This window comes from Camelina sativa, chromosome 19 (genome assembly GCF_030686135.1).
Source record: "Camelina sativa cultivar CO46 ecotype springtype chromosome 19, ASM3068613v1".
NCBI lineage: Eukaryota > Viridiplantae > Streptophyta > Magnoliopsida > Brassicales > Brassicaceae > Camelina > Camelina sativa.
This window is the reverse complement of record NC_141898.1, coordinates 27,764,485-27,785,823: the sequence shown is the minus strand read 5'-3', so window position 1 is coordinate 27,785,823 and position 21,339 is coordinate 27,764,485. Positions and strand designations below refer to the sequence as shown.

Here is a 21,339-nt window from a genome sequence, read left to right as displayed (position 1 = left end):
TCAATACATACTGGTGCATTGCAAGCTGGTATGTACGATTTTGTTACTCTCTTTGGGTCATCAAAGGAATCTGGCAATTGATTAGCTAGCTGTTGTAAATGTATAATCTTTTGAACCTCTGCATCACATGCTAGAGTTCGAGGATCTTGCCAATTTAAGGATGTTTGATTCTATGTTAATTCTTTGACCAGCTTTGCCGGTCTCACCACCTATAGTAGGGAATTCGGACTCAACGAATTGACAGTCCACGTATCTGGCCTTAAATAGATCCCCTGTCAATGGCTCAAGATACTTTATTATGGTGGGAGACTCATATCCCACATATATTCCCATCCTCCTTTGAGGTCCCATCTTAGTTCTCTGTGGGTGGAGCAACGGGTGTATAAACGGCACAACCAAATGTTTTGAGATGGGATAAGTCTGGCTCTTGACCCAATAATAGTTGGGATGGTGAATATATGTGTTCACTAGATGGCCTGATGCGTATGAGTTCTGCTGCATGTAAGACCGCGTGTCCCCAAGCCGACACAGGAAGCTTCGATCTCATTAACAATGGTCGAGCTATTAATTGTATACGTTTAATGAAGGATTCAGCTAATCCGTTTTGTGTATAGACATGTGCCACAGGATGTTCCACACTCACCCCCATGGACATACAGTAATCATTAAACGCTTGGGATGTAAATTCACCAGCATTATCTAGACGTATAGTCTTTAGTGGAAAGTCTGGAAAATGTGCTCTTAATCTTATGATTTGAGCCAACAGCCTAGCAAATGCTAGGTTCCTTGTGGATAACAAGCATACGTGAGACCATCTGGTTGATGCATCGATCATAACCATGAAATATCTAAACGACCCACAAGGTGGGTGTATTGGTCCACATATGTCACCTTGTATCCTTTCCAGAAAATGCAAAGTCTCTTTTGTGACTTTTACTGGTGATGGTCTTGTAATGAGTTTCCCTTGTGCATATGCTATACAAGTGAGATTTTTAGGGAAAACTCTTTTTTCTTTAAGGTTGTGCCCATTTGAACTCTTAATTACTTTACGCATCATGTTCGAACCCGGGTGGCCTAACCGGTCATGCCATAGAGTGAATTGTTCAGTGAACATTTTTTGCTTAGCCATGTTAGCTTCTATCATGTTTATCCTAGCATGGTATAAACCAGTGGCTAGTGCAGGTATAGTCTCTCGGACCTTCTTTTGGCCGTTACATTTTCAGTAATGTATAGGAATTCTTTAGTTCCTTCACCCTTGGTTACAATATGGAAATCATTCAAATGAATGTCCTTAAAGCTCAAGCTTCTCTTAGAGCTGGGTGATTATAATGCAACACTTAGTTTAAAATGTGTGCCATAAAATATATGCCTGGCCGTAGCCTTCACTTAGGCTTGCTATACCCGCTTATCTTTGCTAATATTGGCTTTGTGTGGCTTAATCCACTATCCACCACACTTATTTTCTTGTCCTTAACCATTTCCAATAATGGACAAGAATTTATGTTTTAATATATATTAAAAGGAAATAAAATAATTGGATTTAAATCAAAAATAATAATTCAATCAAAATTCAAAGCATAGAAATTAAATTAATACACCACATGAGTTTAAATATTTTTCTTTAGGCAATCAAAATCTCATAATCCAATTTAGGAGTTTTGCATGTCTTTATCTTATGGTTTTCTATACCATAATTATTATTACAAGTGGACTTGGTCTTATGTTGCGGGTTTTAGATAACCCGCGGCCTTTACCCCGACCACGGCCGAAGCCTAATCGGTTTCTATAGCCTTGACCATCATAATTATGTCTTTGGTAAGTCCCACGACCAGGACCACCATGTCCACTTCTTCCTCGGCCATGGCCATACTTGTCTCTATGGACATAGATGGACTCATTAGTCTCTTTGGCTCTTTAGGCTCTTTAGGATTTTTCTTTGTCATGTCAACCTTGTGAGCTTCATTGCACTTTTCATTTACACATCGGTGACAAACCGATTTAGCCTTGATTTGCGGTTTTAAAGGACCCACGGCCCCTACCCACCGCGGTCACGACCACCATGGCCGTAACCATCAAAACAGATTGCCTGGCCCCAACGACCACCACGTCCTCTGCCACCCACGGCCACGGCCATAGTGTCTTTTCCTGTGAACGTAGTTGGTCTCCTTGGGCTCTTTAGGCTGTTTAGGCTCATTCTGTTTTGCCACATCAACCTTCTGTGTTTCCGGTAATAGGGTTGTACCGGGAGGTCTCATAGCACTATTCATCAACAGCTCATTTTCACGGTACTGTTGCTGAAGTACTATATTGTGAGTACTAAAAGTAGACAAAGTCTTCTCTAGTAACTCTCTCTCCGTGACTTCAGTACCACACAACCTTAGGATTGAGACAATCTTAAAAGCTCTGAGTTATACTCATCCATGGATTGGAATTCCTGGATCCTTAGGTTTTTCGAATTGAGCCTTTGGTAGGACCACCATCTATTGGTGTCCATATTGTTTTTCAACTCTGTCCAAAGGTCAATAAGATTCTCAATGGTATGATACTTGGTCCTTGAGACTCTCAGCAAGGTGATGGTGTGTATGCAAAATTGCCTTACATTTATTCTTTTAGTGCAACCATTATCATCCTTAATACACTCACATAGGTACTTTGATTTTACAAAACATGCACCCGATTATATCATGCGGTTTTTAAGACCGAACCATGTAATTCATTTGGATCATGCCATGCGGTGTTTAAGACCGAACCATGGAATCATTTTAGTCTTAGTCATGCGGTATTTGAGACCGAAACATGCCTTGCCTTTACTTATAATTTTGAACTTAGGTCATGCGGTATTTGAGACCGAAACATGCCTTTATTCTACTCAATTTCGTGGCTTAATATGCATGAACAACAAACCTAGATAGGAACTAGCATGCATGCAATAATTTCCTTTTTCTAGATAAGATTTCCTTTTCTTAAGTTTAGGATTAAGACAAGTTTTAGGAAATATTTTATTTAAATTTTAGGATAATTACCAAATTAAATTTGGAAGTTATCCTGAAAGTTCTAGCAACCTAGAACAGTTCTATGATTTTCGAATTTCATAGTTTTAGGATCCGAACTTTTTTTCTTAATTTACAAGAACAGTTTTATGTTTATAATTGATCCTATATTGTTTCTATGGAAATTCCGAATTCAACAGTCCTAAACAAGTCTATCCAATTTGATATTAATGTTCATGCAACTCTAACAATTTATGCAATTATTGGTTCTTTAATACCCTATGCATAATCCGATTTCATTATGATGCGATGAACAACCAAGTTTTAAATCTCCTAGAACAGTTTGATTAACATCTTATGAATCTAACAAATTTAGTTCTAGGTTCTTATGCAACAATCAATCAAGCAATAATAATCAATCAACCAAATTCAAGCTTGATATCTTTTGGTGCAATTCACAAACAATCTAACAGTCCTATGCAACCGATTTTAAAGTTTTACAAGAATAGAACTCTTAAGATTTGTTTGTTTGTATACTTGGATGTTTTATGGTTTAATAGCTGTTAGGGTTCAGATTCGATTATATGGTTCTAAGAGAGTTTTAGATCTTAATTACCTTTCACCAATTAGGGTCTGACTGGTTTTGATCTGGGAGCTAAAGACCTCAGATATCTCTCACGAACCTCGAACTTGTATGGACCACGAACCACGAACAGATCCGCAGCAGCTTCCACGAACAGATCCGCAACAGCTTCCCACGAACAGATCCCTGACCGCTCACGTACTATGCTCACCCCGGAACCGCGAACCACGAACCTCGAACAAGTTGTGGGTAGAACTTGATCACGAGCTAAGGTTTGCTCGTGAACACAAAGAGATCTTCGAAACAAAGTACTTAGTTTCGAACAGAAGGAAGAACAGCGACGGTTTTAGGGTTTTGTTTGAAAGAGAAGGGTGAACGGCGGCGGTTTAGGGTTTATAGGGTTTTTAGGAGACGGCGGCTGCTTTAGGGTTTAGGGTTAGAGGCTATCGTGCTGATAACGTGTTGTAAACTAGAGAGTTTAGGGGACGAAAATCTCTTAGTCTTATTGATTAATGTCGAGGTTACAAGTATATATAATAGGAGTACAAGGGCTAAAGCCCATAAAGCAATCGAGTACATAAGATAGGTCATGGGCCGTAAAGCAATGGCCATGGGCCGTAAAGCTATGGCCGATGGGCCGTACATGTGCGGACAGTAAATGGGCCGTAAGGCCATGTCCTAACGGACTGTAAGCGGACCGGTCTATGGAGTCCACAAGTGTTTTACAACAACTTTAATTTTATTTTTAGTGCTTTCTCTTGCTATTTTCTAAAAGAAACAGAACAACTAAAACTTGTCTAGCAAAAATCTCTGAAAGAGCAGCTATGGGAGAATGTAGACCTCTAGGCTTCTTACTAGGATTACCATTTGCTCTTGTTGCCCTCGTTCTCTCTCTCGTTGGTGCTGTCATCTGGATCATTGGGTACACATCGATCGTTTCTCTATTTTCTTTTTTATGTTTAGATCCAGTACACTTACTTCCTTTTTTCCAATCCTCATTCTTGAATATATCGCTTATGAATGTTCTTCATCTTAACAATCAACCCCAGATGAGAGATCTCGACTACATAAATTTTTTTATTTAAGAATTGTTATTTAAAATTGTGAATTAATAATATTGTAATGGAAAAAAAAAAATTTGCAGGACAATATTGAGTTGTTTGTGCCCATGTTGCTTCTGTTTCGCTGCGCTGGCCAACTTCGCTGTGTCTCTCATCAAACTTCCTGTCAATGTCCTCCGTTGGTTTACCCACTCCATTCCTTGTTAACATCCAGAAACAGGAACACTTCTTTGATCTTATTTTTATTATTAATGTTCTTCTTTTTATTTGTTTTTATTTATTTTTTATTTATTTACTAATTATTATTTCTTTCATTCCTTCTTCTTGTGATTATGTGTAATTTTCTCTTTGTTTAAAAAAAATAAAAAAAATTAGTTAACTGCTTATTTTGCTAAGAGACAATTATTGTGATCACGAAAACAATTATCCTAATAATTAAATTATTAATCCATAACTAATTATTATTAAAAGCCCACTTTAAGTCCAATACAGCATAACGGGCTATAGATTAGATACGGTAACGTATACAAACCACCAACACACTTTGGAATGGAATGCGTTACGATGATGATAAGAGAAGGCACGCGTCACCGACCCGTCACCAAAAAATCAGTTTTAAAAGACCAGACAAGTTCTGGAACATTCGACAGAGTTCTCAACACTCTGAGAAGAAAAGTACACGAGTCCGTGTGTTTGTTTTTAAGACCAAACAACAAACTCTTCTTATCTTCTTCAACCAAACCAAAACAGAGCACGGTTCATCAGTCTTTTTCAGAACAATTACTAAGAAATATCAGGAAAAGTGAAGAAGCGAAAGAGAGAAGAGGAAGAAGGTCGGATGGGAGTGGATTATTACAAAGTCCTCCAAGTTGATCGCAGCGCCAGTGACGATGATCTTAAGAAAGCTTATCGAAAACTCGCCATGAAGTGGCACCCCGACAAAAACCCCAACAACAAAAAAGACGCGGAAGCTAAGTTCAAGCAGATCTCCGAAGCTTACGAGGTATCTTATCCATATATGTAAATTCTGTATTTAATTAATTCAATTCTTGTCTTAATGAATAGGCGTGTTTGCTAATGATGACTTGATTGTCTGGATGCTTAATAGGTTCTAAGCGATCCTCAGAAGAAAGCTGTATATGATCAATATGGGGGAGGAAGGTTTGAAAGGGAATGTGCCACCTCCGGACGCTGGTGGAGCCACTTATTTCTCTACCGGTGATGGTCCTACGTCCTTCAGGTTCAACCCTAGAAGTGCGGATGACATATTTGCAGAGTTCTTTGGCTTCTCTAGCCCGTTTGGTGGTGGTGGTGGTGGAGGAAGAGGTACACGGTTCTCTAGCAGTATGTTTGGTGATGATATGTTTGCCTCTTTCGGCGAAGGAGGAGGCGGTGGTGGCTCCGTCCATCACGGGGACCTAGGAAGGCCGCTCCTATTGAAAACAAGCTGCCTTGTAGTCTTGAAGATCTTTACAAAGGAACCACCAAGAAGATGAGGATCTCCAGGGAGATTGCTGATGTGAGCGGGTAAGTCATGATCGAACCCAAATGGAACCCTTTAGGTTAGCTTGTATGTAGAAATAGGCTAATTCGCTTAGGGCGTTTGTCCTGTGTAGTTTCATAGTGAAAGCAGAGTATTGGTCGTAGTTCATAACCTTGTTTAGTGATTAGGCTGAACGGTTTGTGTGTGTGATTTTTTTTGTTTGCAGCAAGACTATGCAGGTGGAAGAGATATTGACCATTGATGTGAAACCAGGGTGGAAGAAAGGCACAAAGATCACATTCCCAGAGAAAGGCAATGAGCAACCCGGTGTGATTCCAGCGGATTTAGTCTTCATCATCGACGAGAAGCCTCACCCGGTCTTCACTCGAGAGGGTAACGACCTTGTAGTCACACAGAAGATTTCACTTGTCGAGGCCTTGACCGGCTACACAGTGAGCCTGACTACACTTGATGGTCGGAGGTTGACTATCCCAGTCACCAGCGTGATCAGTCCCGAGTACGAGGAAGTGGTTCCAAAGGAAGGAATGCCATTGCAGAAAGACCAGACTAAGAAAGGAAACTTGAGGATCAAGTTCAACATCAAGTTTCCTACAAGATTAACCTCAGAGCAGAAGACAGGAGTGAAGAAACTTCTCGGCTGAGTTTTGAGTATACTCACCACGTTACAGAGATCAGAGGAGAGAACCAGAGGATCAAAGCTTCTAGATGTACTGTTGTAAATCACAGAGATTGTGATTAAAATATACTGTTTTGATCGATTTGTACCATATGTACGATTGAATACCTCCTAATAAATTTTGTTGCTTTTTTTCCTATAACCCAAACGCTATTAAACACGACAGCATTGCCACACCAAGAAGGCAAGAACCCCATATCTTCGAAACAGGTTCACCGGCATTGTCTTTGTTATTTTCAACAGCTCGTTCCAGTTTTCCCGCTCTTGCCAAAACATCAATCAAACAAACAGCCGTATATTTGATGATCTTGTCTCATCACCATGTGATCCCAATACGCTTCTTTTCTCTCTGCATTTCATTGAATGTCTCAATAGCTTGATGAACATTCCCGTGATGTGTGCATACCCTGAGATCATTATACTCCCTGATATTACATCTTTCCCGTTAATTTGATCATCGGATAGCTTGGCTGACCATACTACATGTCGAGTACAGTTCTTTTTTTTTTTTTTTGGTCAACGCGAGTATACATTTCAATAAAAGCATTTGCAAACACTAGTTTGCTTCAGAAATCTTCTTCTCTCTGAATACATATGGATCCATCTCCCAAGCTATAGAGATCCAAGATGGGAACAGGCCTCAATGCCAGTTAATTGCATTCTGCCGGAAAAAAATCCATAGCTAGCCTCTCTACATAACACTCAATCCCTGTATATTGTTTGTTTGTTTCATTCACTCATCTCTTTTTTAATTAAACCAAGTCGGGTTTGCGCCGGTCAATAAAGTAAGTTGGTTCAATAATGCAAGAGTACTCTTTATGTACTATCAGATTAAACAGTATTCTATGCTCTCTCCTTTCCTACTTTACTCTTAGAGCGATTCATCCTTTGTCATCATCATCATCAGAGGTGATAATTCTCTGCACAACTCACTTTTTTGGTTGCGATTTCTCCTTTCCTCAGCTCACGGTAAGTCTCTTGAACGGATTGTACTAATCTCATTATTTTCAGAACGATTTCAGGAACATTCCACATAAATCTTCCACACTCTGTCTGAGAAGAAACATGAGTCACCCGAGAAGTGAGGACGATATATTTGCCGAGTTCTTTGGTGCCTCTATCCCTTCTGGTCCGAGAAATGCGGATGGTATATATGCTGACTACTTTGGGGCCTCTAGCCCTTCTGCTCCCAGACGTGAGGCTGATATATATACTGAGTTTCTTTGGGGTCTCTAGCCCTTCTGCTGCTGCTGCTGCTGGTGATAGCAGCAAAGGAGGAGATGGTGGTGACGGCTCATTGCATCACGGTGGAGCTAGGAAGGCAGCTCCTATTGAAAAAAAAGTTGCCTTGTAGCCTTGAACATCTTTACAAAGGAACCACAAAGAAGATGAAGATCTCCAGGGAGATTGCTGATGTCATTGGGTAAGTCATGATCATGCGATGTCTTATCTGTGAACAAAAAGTGGAACTCTTTAGGTTAGCCACTCACTTAAGACAGCGTTAATAGAGCATTTGTCTGTTAATAAATAGTGAAAGCAGAGCCTTGATCATAGTTCATAACCTTGTTAAGTGGCAAAAATCGCATTGGCTGACCAGTGTTTTTCTTTTGAAAAAACTTGAAGCAAGACGATGCAGGTAGAAGAGATTTTGACTGTTGATGTGAAACTGGGGTGGAAGAAAGGCACAAAGATACATTCCCTGAGAAAGGAAATAAGCAACCTGGTGTGATTCCAGCGGATTTAGTCTTCATCATCGATGAAAAGCCTCATCCGGTTTTCACTCGAGAGGGTAACGACCTCGTAGTCACTCTGAAGATCTCAGTTCTCGAGGCCTTTACCGGCTACACCATCAACCTGACTACACTTGATGGTCGGAGACTGACAATCCCAGTCAACTGTGTGATCCATCCCGAGTACGAAGAAGTGGTTCCAATGGAAGGAATGCCGTTGCAGAAAGACCAGACTAAGAAAGGTAACTTGAGGATCAAATTTAACATCAAGTTCCCTACAAGCTTAACCTCAGAGCAGAAGATAGGGTTGAAGAAACTTCTCGAATGATTTGGGTTAAAACCAGCCCATTCCAGACAAAACAATGTAGAATACGAGAGGAACAAGAAGATCGAAGCTTCTATATATCTTGTTGGAGATGGCTGAGATTCCGAATAAATACTGTTGGGACCTTTCTGATCATTTTGTAACATATGTATGATTGAGTGAGTACTCTTGTGACCTTTCTGATCGATTTGTAACATATGTATGATAAAAAAAATACAGTTGTGGCCTTTCTGATCGCTACTTTTCCACAATTCAAACGCTATTAAACCATACCTATATATGCAAGAGCATTGTTGCTTTTGATCACATCTTGATCCTGATGTGAAGTAAACAGTTGCAGCACTATAGATATCTCAGCCCAAAAAGGTTTACTGTTATCTCCTGCAACGAATTCCTGAACAATGTTGTTCACTTCAATCAAACTACAACCTGGCGTTTTCTTCATATTTCCGTTCCTTATAATCTTTCTCAATCTCGACACATCCTCCCATTTTCCCAAATCTGCGTAAATATTGGCAAGCAAAACATAATTCCCCATATCCTCCGGCTCTAGCTCGACAAGATGATCCATTGCAACCAATGCAACATCAAGTTTCCCCTGTGTTTTGCAAGAGCTCAACAATGAACCCCATATCTTTGAGTCGGGTTTCACCGGCATTGTCTTTGTTATTTCAAGAGCTCGGTCCAGTTTTCCCGCTCTAGCCAAAACATCAATCAAACAACCATAGTGTTCAATCTTGGGTTCTATTTGATAATCTTGTCTCATCATATCAAAGTACGTCAACCCTTCTTGCCACAGACCAACATGTGAACAAGCTGATAAAAGACCAATAAACGTGATCCCATTAGGCTTCACTTTGGCTCTCTGCATTCCATTGAATGTTTCAATTGCCCCATGAGCATTCCCGTGATGTGCATATCCTGAGATCATTGTACTCCATGATATAACATCTTTCATTTTCATTTGGTCGAACAATTGGATAGCTTGACTAATCATACCACATTTCGAGTACATTTCAATAAGAGCATTGCAAACACCAGTCTGTTTCAGGAATCCTCTTCTCTCTGCATACATATGGATCCATTTCCCAAGCTCCAGAGATCCAAGATGAGCACACGACGGTAAAACAGAAACGAGACTGATCTCATCAGGCTCAATACCAGCTAACTGCATTTCACGGAAAAAAGCCATGGCCTCTACATAACAACCAATCCCAGTATACCCAGAGATCATCGCAGTCCAAGACACAATCGTTTTATCAGGCATACAATGAAACAAACCTTTTGCTTTCTTCATCTGCCCAAGCCGTGCATATCCAGAAAGCAAACTATTCCAAGATATAACATCTCTCTCAGACATATCATCAAACACTTTATGCGCATCAGCAAGATCATCAAACTTCATGTACATATCTATGAGCGCATTCTCAGTCACAACATGGAACTTAGGCCCGAATTTGCAGAGATGACCGTGAACTTGCTTACCTAAATAACATGATCCAAGACTCGCGCAAGATTTAAACATAAACGGAAACGTGAACCGATCTGGTAACTCGATGCACTTCCTGAGCAGTTGCCTATATGTACGAATCACCTCGCAGTACAAGGAATGGTGTGTATAGGCGCGAATGATGGAGTTATATAAGAAGACATTAGGACTCGATACTTGATTAAAAAGACGTGTAGCATACTCCATATCTCCAATCTTATCACAAGAATCCACCATTTTAGTGACCATGAAGCTGCTTTGTGACAACCCATGTATGATGATGCAGGCATGAATCTTCTTCCATTCCTTTCGGCTTTTGAATCGCTGTAGAAGAGGTACAAAATAGTTCTCAACTTCTCTAATTCCATGAAACGCCATTAAAGCCAGCTTTTGAAAGCACCGACGCCACGAGAAGAAGAGGCTCGCGGTGGTGTAGAGTCAATTGGCTCCGACCAAACCGCCGTTAAACACAGATGTGTTGTCTGGATTCACTATACGTAAGCCAAAAGCCCAGTTTCATTTCCAGGCCCATTATCAATTCTGTCACAGACTATAACATTTCAGCTTTGTGTAATGTGCACACATTATTATTTCCAAATTTAAAGAACTTGTAACTTTTGCTCACATACAAAAACAAAAAAAAAGAACTTGTCAATAATTCGATCTTTTTGTCTTGATCTCTGAAAAGAAACTGCAAACGCACAATACAGAAATAGTTACTCTGAAGAATCCGTACTGTCTTCATTCACAGCTTTTGGTCCAAGAATCCGAAAGACAATTATGGAAGAGAGAGCTCTGGTGTGGTTTAGTCATATCATCTTCTTCTACTTCTTGGCCTTCACATCAAGGTCCATCGCCTGCAGGTTAAGCAGGAGGTCGTCAGAGCTCAAGTAGACCTTGTTTGCCGATTTTGAGATGGTTTGTGCGATCTCTCTAGCTGCTTCGATCTTCCTCAGTGTTAAGAACGCTTGGTTGTTTGCGATTGCTTGACCTATGAGCTGAGCACTCTTGGCTTCTCCCTACAAACACTCCCACAGAAACATCGCTTAGCAAGATTTTACCAATATAGGGTTATTGAAAAGGGAAAAGAATTATCCGCACCTCAGCACGAATAACGGCACTTCTCTTGTCCTGTTCAGCTTTTTCCACAATGAACTTAGCCCGCTCAGCCTCCTGAGCTGCCACCTGCTTTCCTTCTATGGCTGCAGTGAACTCCTTTCCAAATGTCAAGCCTGTGATGGACACATCATCCAGCGCAATGTGGAAGTATGCAGCTCGTGCAGTTAAGATTTTCCTGATTTCTCTACTCACCGACTTAAAAAAACACCAAAGAACAAAAAAAAAAACTCATCCATTTAAAAAGGGAAATTAATTTACCATGAAAGAAGGGAATCAATGACATGTATTTACAGCCAATTAGCTAACCTCTCTCTGAGTAATAAGCTGGCTCGCATTGTACTGAGCAACCACAGCTTTCAAGGTCTCGTGGATAATAGAAGGCAAAACTCTCTCTCTGTAATTCTCACCAAGAGCTCTGTATACCTCAGGTAGTTGGTCAGCCATAGGACGGGTAAGAACCCTAAGTCCAATTTTGACCTGAATGTTTCAATCCCACACAACACAAGCTTATCATGTATAGTTCATAGACCAAAACCACACAACCTGATATAATCCATTACTATAACAAGGGAAGGAAGCAAAGTACCATCTGGAGATCACGGCTCCCGGAAGTACTCTCAACTAGGTAAGGTTTCGCACGAACGTCATAGATGATTGGCCTCTCGAACCACGGAATCATAAGGTGAGTGCCCTCAGGGTACACCTACATAATCAAGCAAGCAAAGATTATATATATATACATATATATATATAGTGCATCAAGATTGACTGTTACAAATCTAGACTAACAAATCAACCTTGTAAACTTAACCTAGATGCCACAAACACAAGACTCACTACTAACGCTAAGCCTAACCTAACTTCAGGTTGATGTCACAAACACAAAAGACACAATTGTTGAAACTAAGGCGAATATTCAATTTAAAGATTCAGAGGAAACCATATTTTTTTTTTTTGGCAGGGACTAACCTTGTCTTTGATACCAACAAGGCGGTTGAAGACAATAGCTCGATGACCTCCATCGACATTGTAGAGAGAGTGCGTAGCGCCGTAAAGACCGAGACCACCAATAACCACCGCAGCTATAACACCACCACCAGGACCCTTGGGAGCTTTGATATTCTTGAAATTCATCGTTTTCACCAACACCTGCCAATTTTACGAACACCAGAATCAAAATCCAAGGCAGAGAGACTGATCATGGAGATTTGACATTCTTGGATCGACGATATAGAAAACAAAAATGATCTGCGGAATTAGCTGAAACGAAACCAGAAAAAAATTGGAGCACAAGAATCAGAAGGCTTACTTGCTTAAACTCCGAATCCGATCTAAAATGGAAGTACCTGAGAGAAAGGAGAAGAGAGAAGCAGAGAGAGAGAGAGAGAGAGAGAGAGAGAGGGGTTAGGTTAGGGTTTAAAAGCTCCAGGAGCAATCAGGATTTTGTTGAATTTTTTTTTTGGTCGATCAGGCAATTTCTGTTATTGGAGAGATCTTTGGGCCCAAGTTTTTTATTCAAGCCCATTAGTCAATTCACAAATATCTCATCTTTTTTTCTTTTTGTAATAAAAACAATTCTCATTTGTTGACAAACATAAAAAGATTAAGAAAATTACTACAAAGCAGATATTCCAACACATAGGTGAATCAAATCAATCATGCAAATAAAATAGTTGTTACTTGGGAATGTTTCTCAGCTTTTAGTTAAAGCTTCAAAAAAATATATATAACCGAACAACAAAACCATACAAAGCCAAGAACAACCCCTAGACTTGTCCTCTTCACACTTGATCCGGAGGATTTGTGCTCTTCATCAACAGCCGGAGAATCGGCATCAGGCGACGAAGTAATGGGTTTCGGGGCCGGAGCTCCCGTGGGTGTGTTCTTTGTTCCGAACAACTCTTCCGGCAACAACACCTTGTCCACGACGTAAATGCCTAGAGGAAACTGTTGTCGTAATGCATTACTGATCCGAGTCTCAACAACGCCGGTTGAAACATTCACTTGGTTGCTTTGTGCTTGCCCTGTGAAATTTAACCCAAAGACGCCTCCTTCTTGTCCCGTAGCCTGAGTTCTAACGGGATTACTTGCTAAGAGAAGATCACTTAGAGAGTAGTATTTTGGAATGATATGGTAGAGCATAAGCTGGATTTGTTGTTGGTATGTGAGTCCGTTTAGGGTTCCGGGTTTAAGGTTGTTGAATGCGTTATCTGTTGGAGCAAATATAGTCATCCCTTGATCAGAGCTATTGAGTTGAACGCTTACCTGAAATCCGACTTGAGTTGTGTTGAGGAGTCGCATGAATGTAGTAAACTGGTGACCAGTTTCAAGAATCGCTGTGAGATTGATGGGACTTGTTTCAGTAGTCGGAGCTGGAGCAATAGGTTGGCTTTGGATGTATGGGACGATGGAAAATAAGAAGAAGAGGACAACATATGAGTATATAGATGAGGACATGGCTTTGTATATACTTATGTTGTTTTCTTGTCTTTCTTTATTTGTGTGTTTCAGTGCGTCTGCTAAGATTTAAGTCTTGTGAGGTATATATAGAAAGAGTTTATGTATGGGCATTTAAGGTGACATGTCTGTATATGTGTGTGTGACTTGCGAAAGTAAGTACTTGATTCATTGTTATTTTTTTATAACAATTAGCTTGTTCAACAATTATATGATAATGTTTATTATTAAGAAATGCAAAACACTAACGTTGACAAAAATAGTTCTATTTATATTTACAAAGCTCATGGTTTGCCAGTTACATTACAAATTTACAACAATAAAAGAAAAACTTAAAAATGGTAGGCGGTCATGGTTCATGAATATCGTTACGTTTTAAAAATTTCTTAATTATTTTTTTGAGTGGCTAGGTGTGTATATATGAATCGTCAAAAATATAGTCTGGCATTGACGGGGCAACGTGAGGGTCATGTCCGAAACTGCTCTACATGACATTTGGTTGAGAACAAAAAAAAAACAAAATGGTAATTTTTGAATACTAGATTGGACTTGGACTCAATCAATAAACGTGAGTAGCTTTTGCGTCTAGCTCAAATAGTACCACAATAGGGCGGATATACATCTTTCTGGGATTTTCTTTGCAACATCATTAAAGGTTATAAGGAAACTCTAAGGGTCTGAATGGTAACAGCGGACAAATCTGTCTGTGGATTAGATCGCTTTGTTTTAAATGTGGACAATGGACCGCTGCAATCCAACTCTATTTGTAAGAAAAAACGGTCCGCAGTTGGACCGCTGCAGTTTTGTTTCTGTTTTCTATAGACCGCACCACTGCGGACTAAGCATAATGAATGGTAAATAAAAAACGGTCTAGTCCGAAGATGGATTTGTCCGCTCCAACCACTGCAACCATTCACACCCTAAATAAATAAATACAGTAAAATCTCTATAAATTAATACTCTATAAAATTAATAAACACTATAAATTAATAATTTTTGTTAAACTCAGGTCGGGTCAATATAATAATATTTTTTTTGAAATTCCCATGTAAAATATGGTCTCAATAATATCATAAACTAATAATCATGTAAATTTACATATATATTTGCTGATATAATAATGTATGTTTCTCTTAAAGCTCATATATATAAAACAGTTGTTAAGTTGTATTTTCAAACTATAATGATATAAAATATTTTGTAACATGTCACAAAAATAGCTAAATTTTTTTAAGTTTTTAATTTCTAGATATCCATCATTTACATTTTTGGTTGTTTGATTGACTATTAAAATACAACAATTGATATTATTGTTCATAAATTTAACTTTTCTGTATGTTATGTATATAAGTGAATTTGTCTATTGTATTTGTAATTTATTGTTAATAATGTTTTCTATATATTACAAATTCAATTCCAATACCATAAAATTTACAAAATCTGAAAGTCTAATATTATTTTGCTAAAATTGTCTTAATTCAAAATTTTTAAAATTTAAACTATTAAAAATATATCTATAAATTAATAATTATAATTTACACTATAAAAATAAAATAATTATTATTAATTTATTATTTATAGATAAATTTATATCACTATAAATTAATAAAATATCTTGGCCCCAATATTATTAATTTGTAGAAGTTTTATGTATATAGTTGGTTATTTCTGGTTTAGATAAAACAAGTCTCACCCAACCGGACTTCCCTCGATCTATAGCATAAACCCTAAATTCGATTCCAAAAGGTTTTCTCTCTATCTCTCGGTTCTCGTTATCTCTCTCTACAATGACAAAGGATAATCAAGCGAATGAATTGGCGTTGAAGAAACTGAGGGAAGTGGCATCGGTTCCAGATCCATAAGAAGAATCTTCCAGCGACGATGAAGCCGGCTCGGACGAGGAAGCTGCCTCTGAAGAAGATGACGGTCGGACGACTTTGAAGAAGAAAGGGGACCATCTCCTCCGGTTGTGGCGTCCGTTCCAGAACCTGTGAAGCCTTCACAAGCCAATATAACTCTATGTCTTTTGAGATTAAGAGTATGAAGCAATTGAGTGGCAAAATCAGATGGTTGAAGAAAAAGTATGTGGGAAAATAGAAAAAGAAACCATTTACCCAAGCCCACTGTATGACATGTTCCCAACTTGCTAATATGATTTGGGAGTCTAACTCTTTCAAGATGAATTGGTTTGAGTGATCGTTCATTCCTGGTGCAATCGCAAATATGGCCCTCACTACTGATGAGGAATTTGTGAATGAACAATGGAAAGTTTTGTCTTCAAAGGAGAAGAAGGATTGGTAATCATTGAATGCCTATGAGGCCAAGTATATGTCGGTAAAGACTAGACTTCTGAACAAGGTGAGCTCTAATATATTCAAATCATCTAATTAGACATTTTGTTTGGAGATGCATTTTCCTTTCTTTTGGTTTTGCTTTTTGTAGTGCTTGATTTCATGTTTCACAATCACTCTCAGATAAAAAAATATAATTATGGTTTACTCCTTCGGTAGGACTAATTTGCAATGATTTAATCTGATATTTGAGGTAACAAAAAACCTATGAACAAAACAACCGCAAATAGCAGTTTCAGAAGTCATTAATTGACCAAAATGCTGTTCAAAAATTTTAAATGTAACGCTAACGCTAAAAGTGTGTTAATTGTGCATCATTTTAAATGGTGAGAAATTAAAATTAATTGTTAGTGTTATACAGTAAAACCTCTATAAATTAATAAATTTTGCTAGTCTCAGGTCGGACAAGTGTAAAAAATAATAGAATTCGATAAGATAATAAATTTTTTGAAATCCCCATGTAAAATATGGTCCCAATAATATCATAAATTAATAAACATGTAAATTTATATATATATGCTGATATAATAATATATATTTCTCTTATAGCTCATATCTATAAAACAGTTGTTAAGTTGTATTTTCAAACTATAATGATATAAAATATTCTGTAATATGTCACAAAAATAGCTAATTTTTTAAAAGTTTTTAGATATCCATCATTCACATTTTTGGTTGTTTGATTGACTATTAAAATACAACAATTAATATTATTATTCATAAATTTGAATTTATGTATGTTATGTGTATAAGTTAATTTGTCTATTGTATTTGTAATTTATTGTTAATAATGTTTCCTATATATTACAAATTCAATTCCAATAGCATAAAATTTACAAAATCTGAAAGTCTAATATTATTTTGCTAAAATTGTCTTAATTCAAAAAATTTAAAATTTAAACTATTAAAAATATATCTATAAATTAATAATTATTAATTTACACTATAATATAATTATTATTAATTTATAGAATATCACTATATATTAATAAAATATCTTGGTTTAATTTATAGAGGTTTTACTGTAGTAACTGAAACATATATTCCCTATATAGGAATGGAAATGTGCTTTCAAGTAGGATATACAAAATAGGTATCTTTAGTTTTATCTTCAACACAAATTTTATTATTAGCTAGCACAGTTTTTTTTTTTTTTTTTTGTGCAAAAGCTAGCACAGTTATAAACAAGATTATATATTAATACATCTACTTTTCATGTCAATTTAGGAATCGAACTGTGTCTTGTCCAAAGATAACAGGGGTGGTCGGTTTGTATATTAGCTACCGACTAAAACATTGGGACATAACTCATCCGCAACCTTGACTTTTAGCAAGCTTTTTTCTTGTTTTGGCCTCACTTCCTATTATGGTGGTAGAAGTTTCAGAAAGCTTCCATGAACAACCGGAGCAGGAGGAGGTCGATCACAAGGTGGTCTCGACGTTGTTTCTAATGAATATGAGGTCTACGATGGTCCATTATCTATGGGAACAGTTAAAAACACACACAACCAATTGATGCACACACATATATTCAAGATTTGGAAATAGCCAAATGTTGAACCAACAAAAGAGATTGTTGTGTACCTTTTCTTCTTCTTTATCTCTGCTACAAAAAGACATTAAAGCATTTAGTAACATTCAAACAAAATTGAAATCAAATACAAGAACCATTGATCAAAGTATAAGTATTGTACCCATTCCAGGACCAGGAACTTGGTAATCATTAACAATCTTAAAGTTCTTGTATGTATACCCTACGAAGTTTATGTCTTTTGACGACAACATCTGCAGAAGTAAAAAAGGGAAACTATGTAAGAAGCAGTTTTAAATCTCTGCAAGCAATTAATTGTGTTTAGAGAATAGAGAGTATGGTTTTGCCTTCCTCCATGGGCCAGACTTGGATGATGTATGAGCTTGCCATTCAGACTGCCCATTTCCAAATAAACACAGAATTAATTAATCAATTGCAACTTTTTCCGTATAGGAATCGATCTTGATATGCTTCCATCAAAATTATTGATTTAATTACACAGCTCTAGCTCTTCTGTATATTTAAAATTATTGATTTATTTATTAAGCGGATCATACCAATGCATTTGATTACAATTATCATCTTTTATTATAGAGAGCCGTACTAGCTAGTTAGCTAGGAGTAGGTGTACTTTCAACACAACAACATTTGAGTCCAATACAAATGCCGTAACTAAATCTTATTTCTTTACAATAATGATCGCAGGCTGCTAAGTGCTTTTTATAACAGCCAGTATCCTCGAAGCACGTCATTGCCCTCTGCTCTATTCCATAACCTACATATGCATGATTAACAATAATTAATATTAATAACCCAATTCACAAATAGTGAAATCATCATCATTTTCATAATTACAGAAAGTGAAGCTATAAATAATAATAAACAGTTAGTACTTGAACTTCCAACAGGAGTTGAAGGAAGACAATGACCAGAAGATATAACGAAGAGTACACTAAAACAAAATGCAACTAAAGTTTTTGTATTGATAGCCATTTTAATTAATAATATTCTCCCAAACTTTTTTCTAATGAGTCTCTCTTTACTTTTTTTTTTTGACAACTATATATTTCATTCTATTAGATAGAAATCAACGTATAAAGAGAGTTGGTTGGGTTACACAATAGCAAAGGAGGACACACTCCAAAGATAAAAACAATAAAAGTACACTGAGAGATAGAGGCAAACGATATTAAAAGCTTGAGAGTTATGAGCCAAATGCAATAAGGCATATTGGAACCTGTGAGATCAAGGTGTATCGAAGCGGTTTTCATGATCAAATCAATGGAAAAGACGATGACCACTGTCTTGAGTCTAAGACTGCGCGGCGAAGTGTGAAGGGCTACAGCTGAAGAAAAAGCTTTGCCAGGGATGAGAGCAAGGATAAGGGTGCTCTGGTTATCGGTCAATAACATGGTGGTGGTGGTTCTGTGGTTTGGTGGGGTAAGCTTGAAAAGGTTGCGGTAACCACTTGGAACGGTGGTCATAATGCCACTAGTCTTCAAGCTTATAGGCGGAGACTTCAAGAAGCAGATGCTTTGCACTCTGGAAAGCTTTGAGCATGGTCGAGATAGAGAAGAGAGGCTAGTGAAACATGAGTAACCCCCATTCCATAGAGGTAGGATCATAAATGCCCAGTTTCACCAAGTTGTCTCCTTCATAAGTGACACCCCGAGATGATTCAAACCTGGGTACATGATGAAGCTGAATGTGTCGACCATTTGGTGATAGGTAGCAAGTAGGGACAAAGGATGCAAGCGTAAAAAACCGCCACATTGACGAGTTGGAATCAATAAAGGAGCTCAGCATTGCAGTCCTCAAAACCAAGCTAAGATACTGGTCTCGACACAAATGAGTTTCAAGCAAATCAGAGGGTACCAACATTCTGCTATCGAGTGAAACTCGACTTGACCAAGCAGGAACGGTTGGTACTTCGGATTTGGGGCTTGGTAGAGATTTTTTAAGTGCAGCTCTAAGTAGGCAAGTTCTACAATCAGAGATATCCTGTCGAGCATGTCCAAACACAAAATAGACACATGGGTCTAAAGGGGTTGAGTTCAAGCCAGTTTTAGAGGGTCGAAGTAGCTTCCAAATCATGTATAATCCATGTATGAAACAGAGCAACCTAATTGCCAGGGTTCCGATAACAGAATAAAGCACAAACCTGGGTCGAAGAATTATCAGGGGTGAAACAGGGAACGCCGGGGATGTAGATATTTGCGTCCAAGTCTTCACCATCTCCAGCGTCAAGACAGAGCTCCTATCCAGCTGCAACCAAATAGCACATTGGGTGAGAGGAAATGAATCCGAGGAGCGAAGAGATGTCGATGTTGACTGCGAGAGGAGGCGGTGAGACGAGCGGAATCTGAGGCTGTTGGGGCGTTTGGGGATCTCAAACCGGGAAGGCGGTGGCTGGGAACTCAGCGGGGCAAGAGCAGCGAGAGAACTCACCATATACCAAGGGAAGGGAGGGGGTGGAAGAAGCTGAAGCATGCTCAGAGTCGAGATCTGGGATCTGCAATGGACTCTGGGGGGACTAAAAAAGAGATCAACGGAGCTAAGAGGACAGAGGGGACAATGGAGAAACAGAACTAAAGGCCCAGCGACACCGATCGGACTCAGCGTCGCCGGGGAAACGAACCTCGGTGGTTGTGCCAGAGAGAGTGCGGCTAGGGCGAACCTTTGAACTTACTTAGGAGAAGATGTTCAAATTCAATATGAGTTTCTCTTTACTAAGACTAATTATTACATACATATATGAAGGAGAATCGAACAAGTTGTTTTGTTGAAGACCTCTCTGACACGTTTATCGAGGTAGGTTTTTACTCTTACGTCTCTCCTTTTCCTCCGCCTCTCTGAGTCGGTGGCGGCCACCACCGGCGACTCTCTTTCTGACCATGGCCAAGAAAAAACGCAAGCCCCCTCTTCCATCTCCGTCAGCTCTTCCTCCCCCTTTTGGATCTGCTGCCCCTCTCCCTCCATCGCCGGCGAAAGTCGTGGATCTGAAACCTAATGGAAGTTTGGATACTCCTCCATCTTCACTAGTGGAAGCTACCGTTGATTTTGTATCTCCCTTAACTTGGGTTGAGCGTACTTACGGCGGCTCCTACTCTCTCAAGAAATGTGGCTCTCCTTTCCTCTTGGATTCAGGTGAGCTCTGTGTCAAAATTCCAAAAAAAATTATTGAGGATTGTAAACCCCTTTGGCAGAGTTTTGTTGTTGGTCAGTTTTACCGCAAAGCTCCATCCTTTGGTAAGATCCGTGCAATTGTCAACCTAATCTGGAGTAAATGGCATCAGAACATCACTGTCACGAAGCTCGGCGCTCCACATTCTTTCCTTTTCAAAATCCCAAACGCCTCAACAAGGCAACGAGTCTTGAAGGAAGGTTTATGGTCCATTGATGGGTCCACTATGTTTGTTGCTGAATGGACGCCGGGAGTTCAACCATCGAAGCCGTCCCTAAAGACTGCTCCAGTTTGGATTGAACTGCGAAATGTTCCCTTTGAATTCTATAACCCTCCTGC

At 38.7% G+C, this 21,339-nt stretch overlaps 4 protein-coding genes and 2 pseudogenes across 7 annotated transcripts; 3 read left to right on the top strand and 3 right to left on the bottom strand.

Moving 5' to 3' along the window:
* The first annotated feature begins 4,340 nt into the window (after positions 1–4,340).
* LOC147921175 (signaling peptide TAXIMIN 2) lies at positions 4,341–5,013 on the top strand. Its single transcript, XM_087503199.1, has 2 exons — positions 4,341–4,495; positions 4,718–5,013. Exons 1-2 carry the CDS (start codon positions 4,398–4,400, stop codon positions 4,839–4,841), a joined length of 222 nt encoding a protein of 73 aa, XP_087359325.1. The 5' UTR covers positions 4,341–4,397; the 3' UTR covers positions 4,842–5,013.
* A 324-nt stretch (positions 5,014–5,337) lies between these two features.
* On the top strand, positions 5,338–6,956 carry LOC147921174 (uncharacterized; annotated as a pseudogene). Its single transcript, XR_015590391.1, has 3 exons — positions 5,338–5,637; positions 5,743–6,161; positions 6,344–6,956. The product of XR_015590391.1 is annotated as an uncharacterized LOC147921174 (transcript).
* A 659-nt stretch (positions 6,957–7,615) lies between these two features.
* On the top strand, positions 7,616–9,120 carry LOC104766771 (uncharacterized; annotated as a pseudogene). Its single transcript, XR_015590390.1, has 3 exons — positions 7,616–7,723; positions 7,826–8,237; positions 8,438–9,120. The product of XR_015590390.1 is annotated as an uncharacterized LOC104766771 (transcript).
* LOC104766774 (pentatricopeptide repeat-containing protein At2g20540-like) lies at positions 9,046–10,845 on the bottom strand. Of its 2 annotated transcripts, XM_019241498.2 has the most exons (2): positions 10,529–10,845; positions 9,046–10,463 (listed from the first exon to the last, which is right to left on the bottom strand). In XM_019241498.2, exons 1-2 carry the CDS (start codon positions 10,724–10,726, stop codon positions 9,132–9,134), a joined length of 1,530 nt encoding a protein of 509 aa, XP_019097043.2. In that variant the 5' UTR covers positions 10,727–10,845; the 3' UTR covers positions 9,046–9,131. The 2 variants fall into 2 exon arrangements, with proteins under 2 accessions (XP_019097043.2, XP_010489024.2); XM_010490722.3 differs by having other exon boundaries at positions 9,046–10,843.
* A 78-nt stretch (positions 10,846–10,923) lies between these two features.
* On the bottom strand, positions 10,924–12,932 carry LOC104766772 (prohibitin-6, mitochondrial). Its single transcript, XM_010490721.3, has 6 exons — positions 12,787–12,932; positions 12,447–12,626; positions 12,064–12,180; positions 11,784–11,954; positions 11,460–11,672; positions 10,924–11,377 (listed from the first exon to the last, which is right to left on the bottom strand). The coding sequence occupies exons 2-6, from the start codon at positions 12,609–12,611 to the stop codon at positions 11,183–11,185; spliced, it is 861 nt and encodes a 286-aa protein (XP_010489023.1). The 5' UTR covers positions 12,612–12,626; positions 12,787–12,932; the 3' UTR covers positions 10,924–11,182.
* A 77-nt stretch (positions 12,933–13,009) lies between these two features.
* LOC147921173 (fasciclin-like arabinogalactan protein 6) lies at positions 13,010–14,013 on the bottom strand. Its single transcript, XM_087500359.1, has one exon. It carries the CDS (start codon positions 13,932–13,934, stop codon positions 13,182–13,184), a length of 753 nt encoding a protein of 250 aa, XP_087356485.1. The 5' UTR covers positions 13,935–14,013; the 3' UTR covers positions 13,010–13,181.
* Positions 14,014–21,339: the final 7,326 nt, after the last annotated feature.

Bases quoted from the DNA above. Each gene is read 5' to 3' on its own strand.
- LOC147921175 (XM_087503199.1), top strand. From the start codon at position 4,398: ATGGGAGAATGTAGACCTCTAGGCTTCTTACTAGGATTACCATTTGCT. The intron at 4,496-4,717 runs GTACACATCGAT...AAAAATTTGCAG, and splicing joins GCTGTCATCTGGATCATTGG to GACAATATTGAGTTGTTTGT.
- LOC104766774 (XM_010490722.3), bottom strand. From the start codon at position 10,736: ATGGCGTTTCATGGAATTAGAGAAGTTGAGAACTATTTTGTACCTCTT.
- LOC104766772 (XM_010490721.3), bottom strand. From the start codon at position 12,611: ATGAATTTCAAGAATATCAAAGCTCCCAAGGGTCCTGGTGGTGGTGTT. The intron at 12,181-12,446 runs GTTAGTCCCTGC...TTGATTATGTAG, and splicing joins TTGTTGGTATCAAAGACAAG to GTGTACCCTGAGGGCACTCA. The intron at 11,673-11,783 runs GTTAGCTAATTG...TGTTTTTTTAAG, and splicing joins AGCTTATTACTCAGAGAGAG to TCGGTGAGTAGAGAAATCAG.
- LOC147921173 (XM_087500359.1), bottom strand. From the start codon at position 13,934: ATGTCCTCATCTATATACTCATATGTTGTCCTCTTCTTCTTATTTTCC.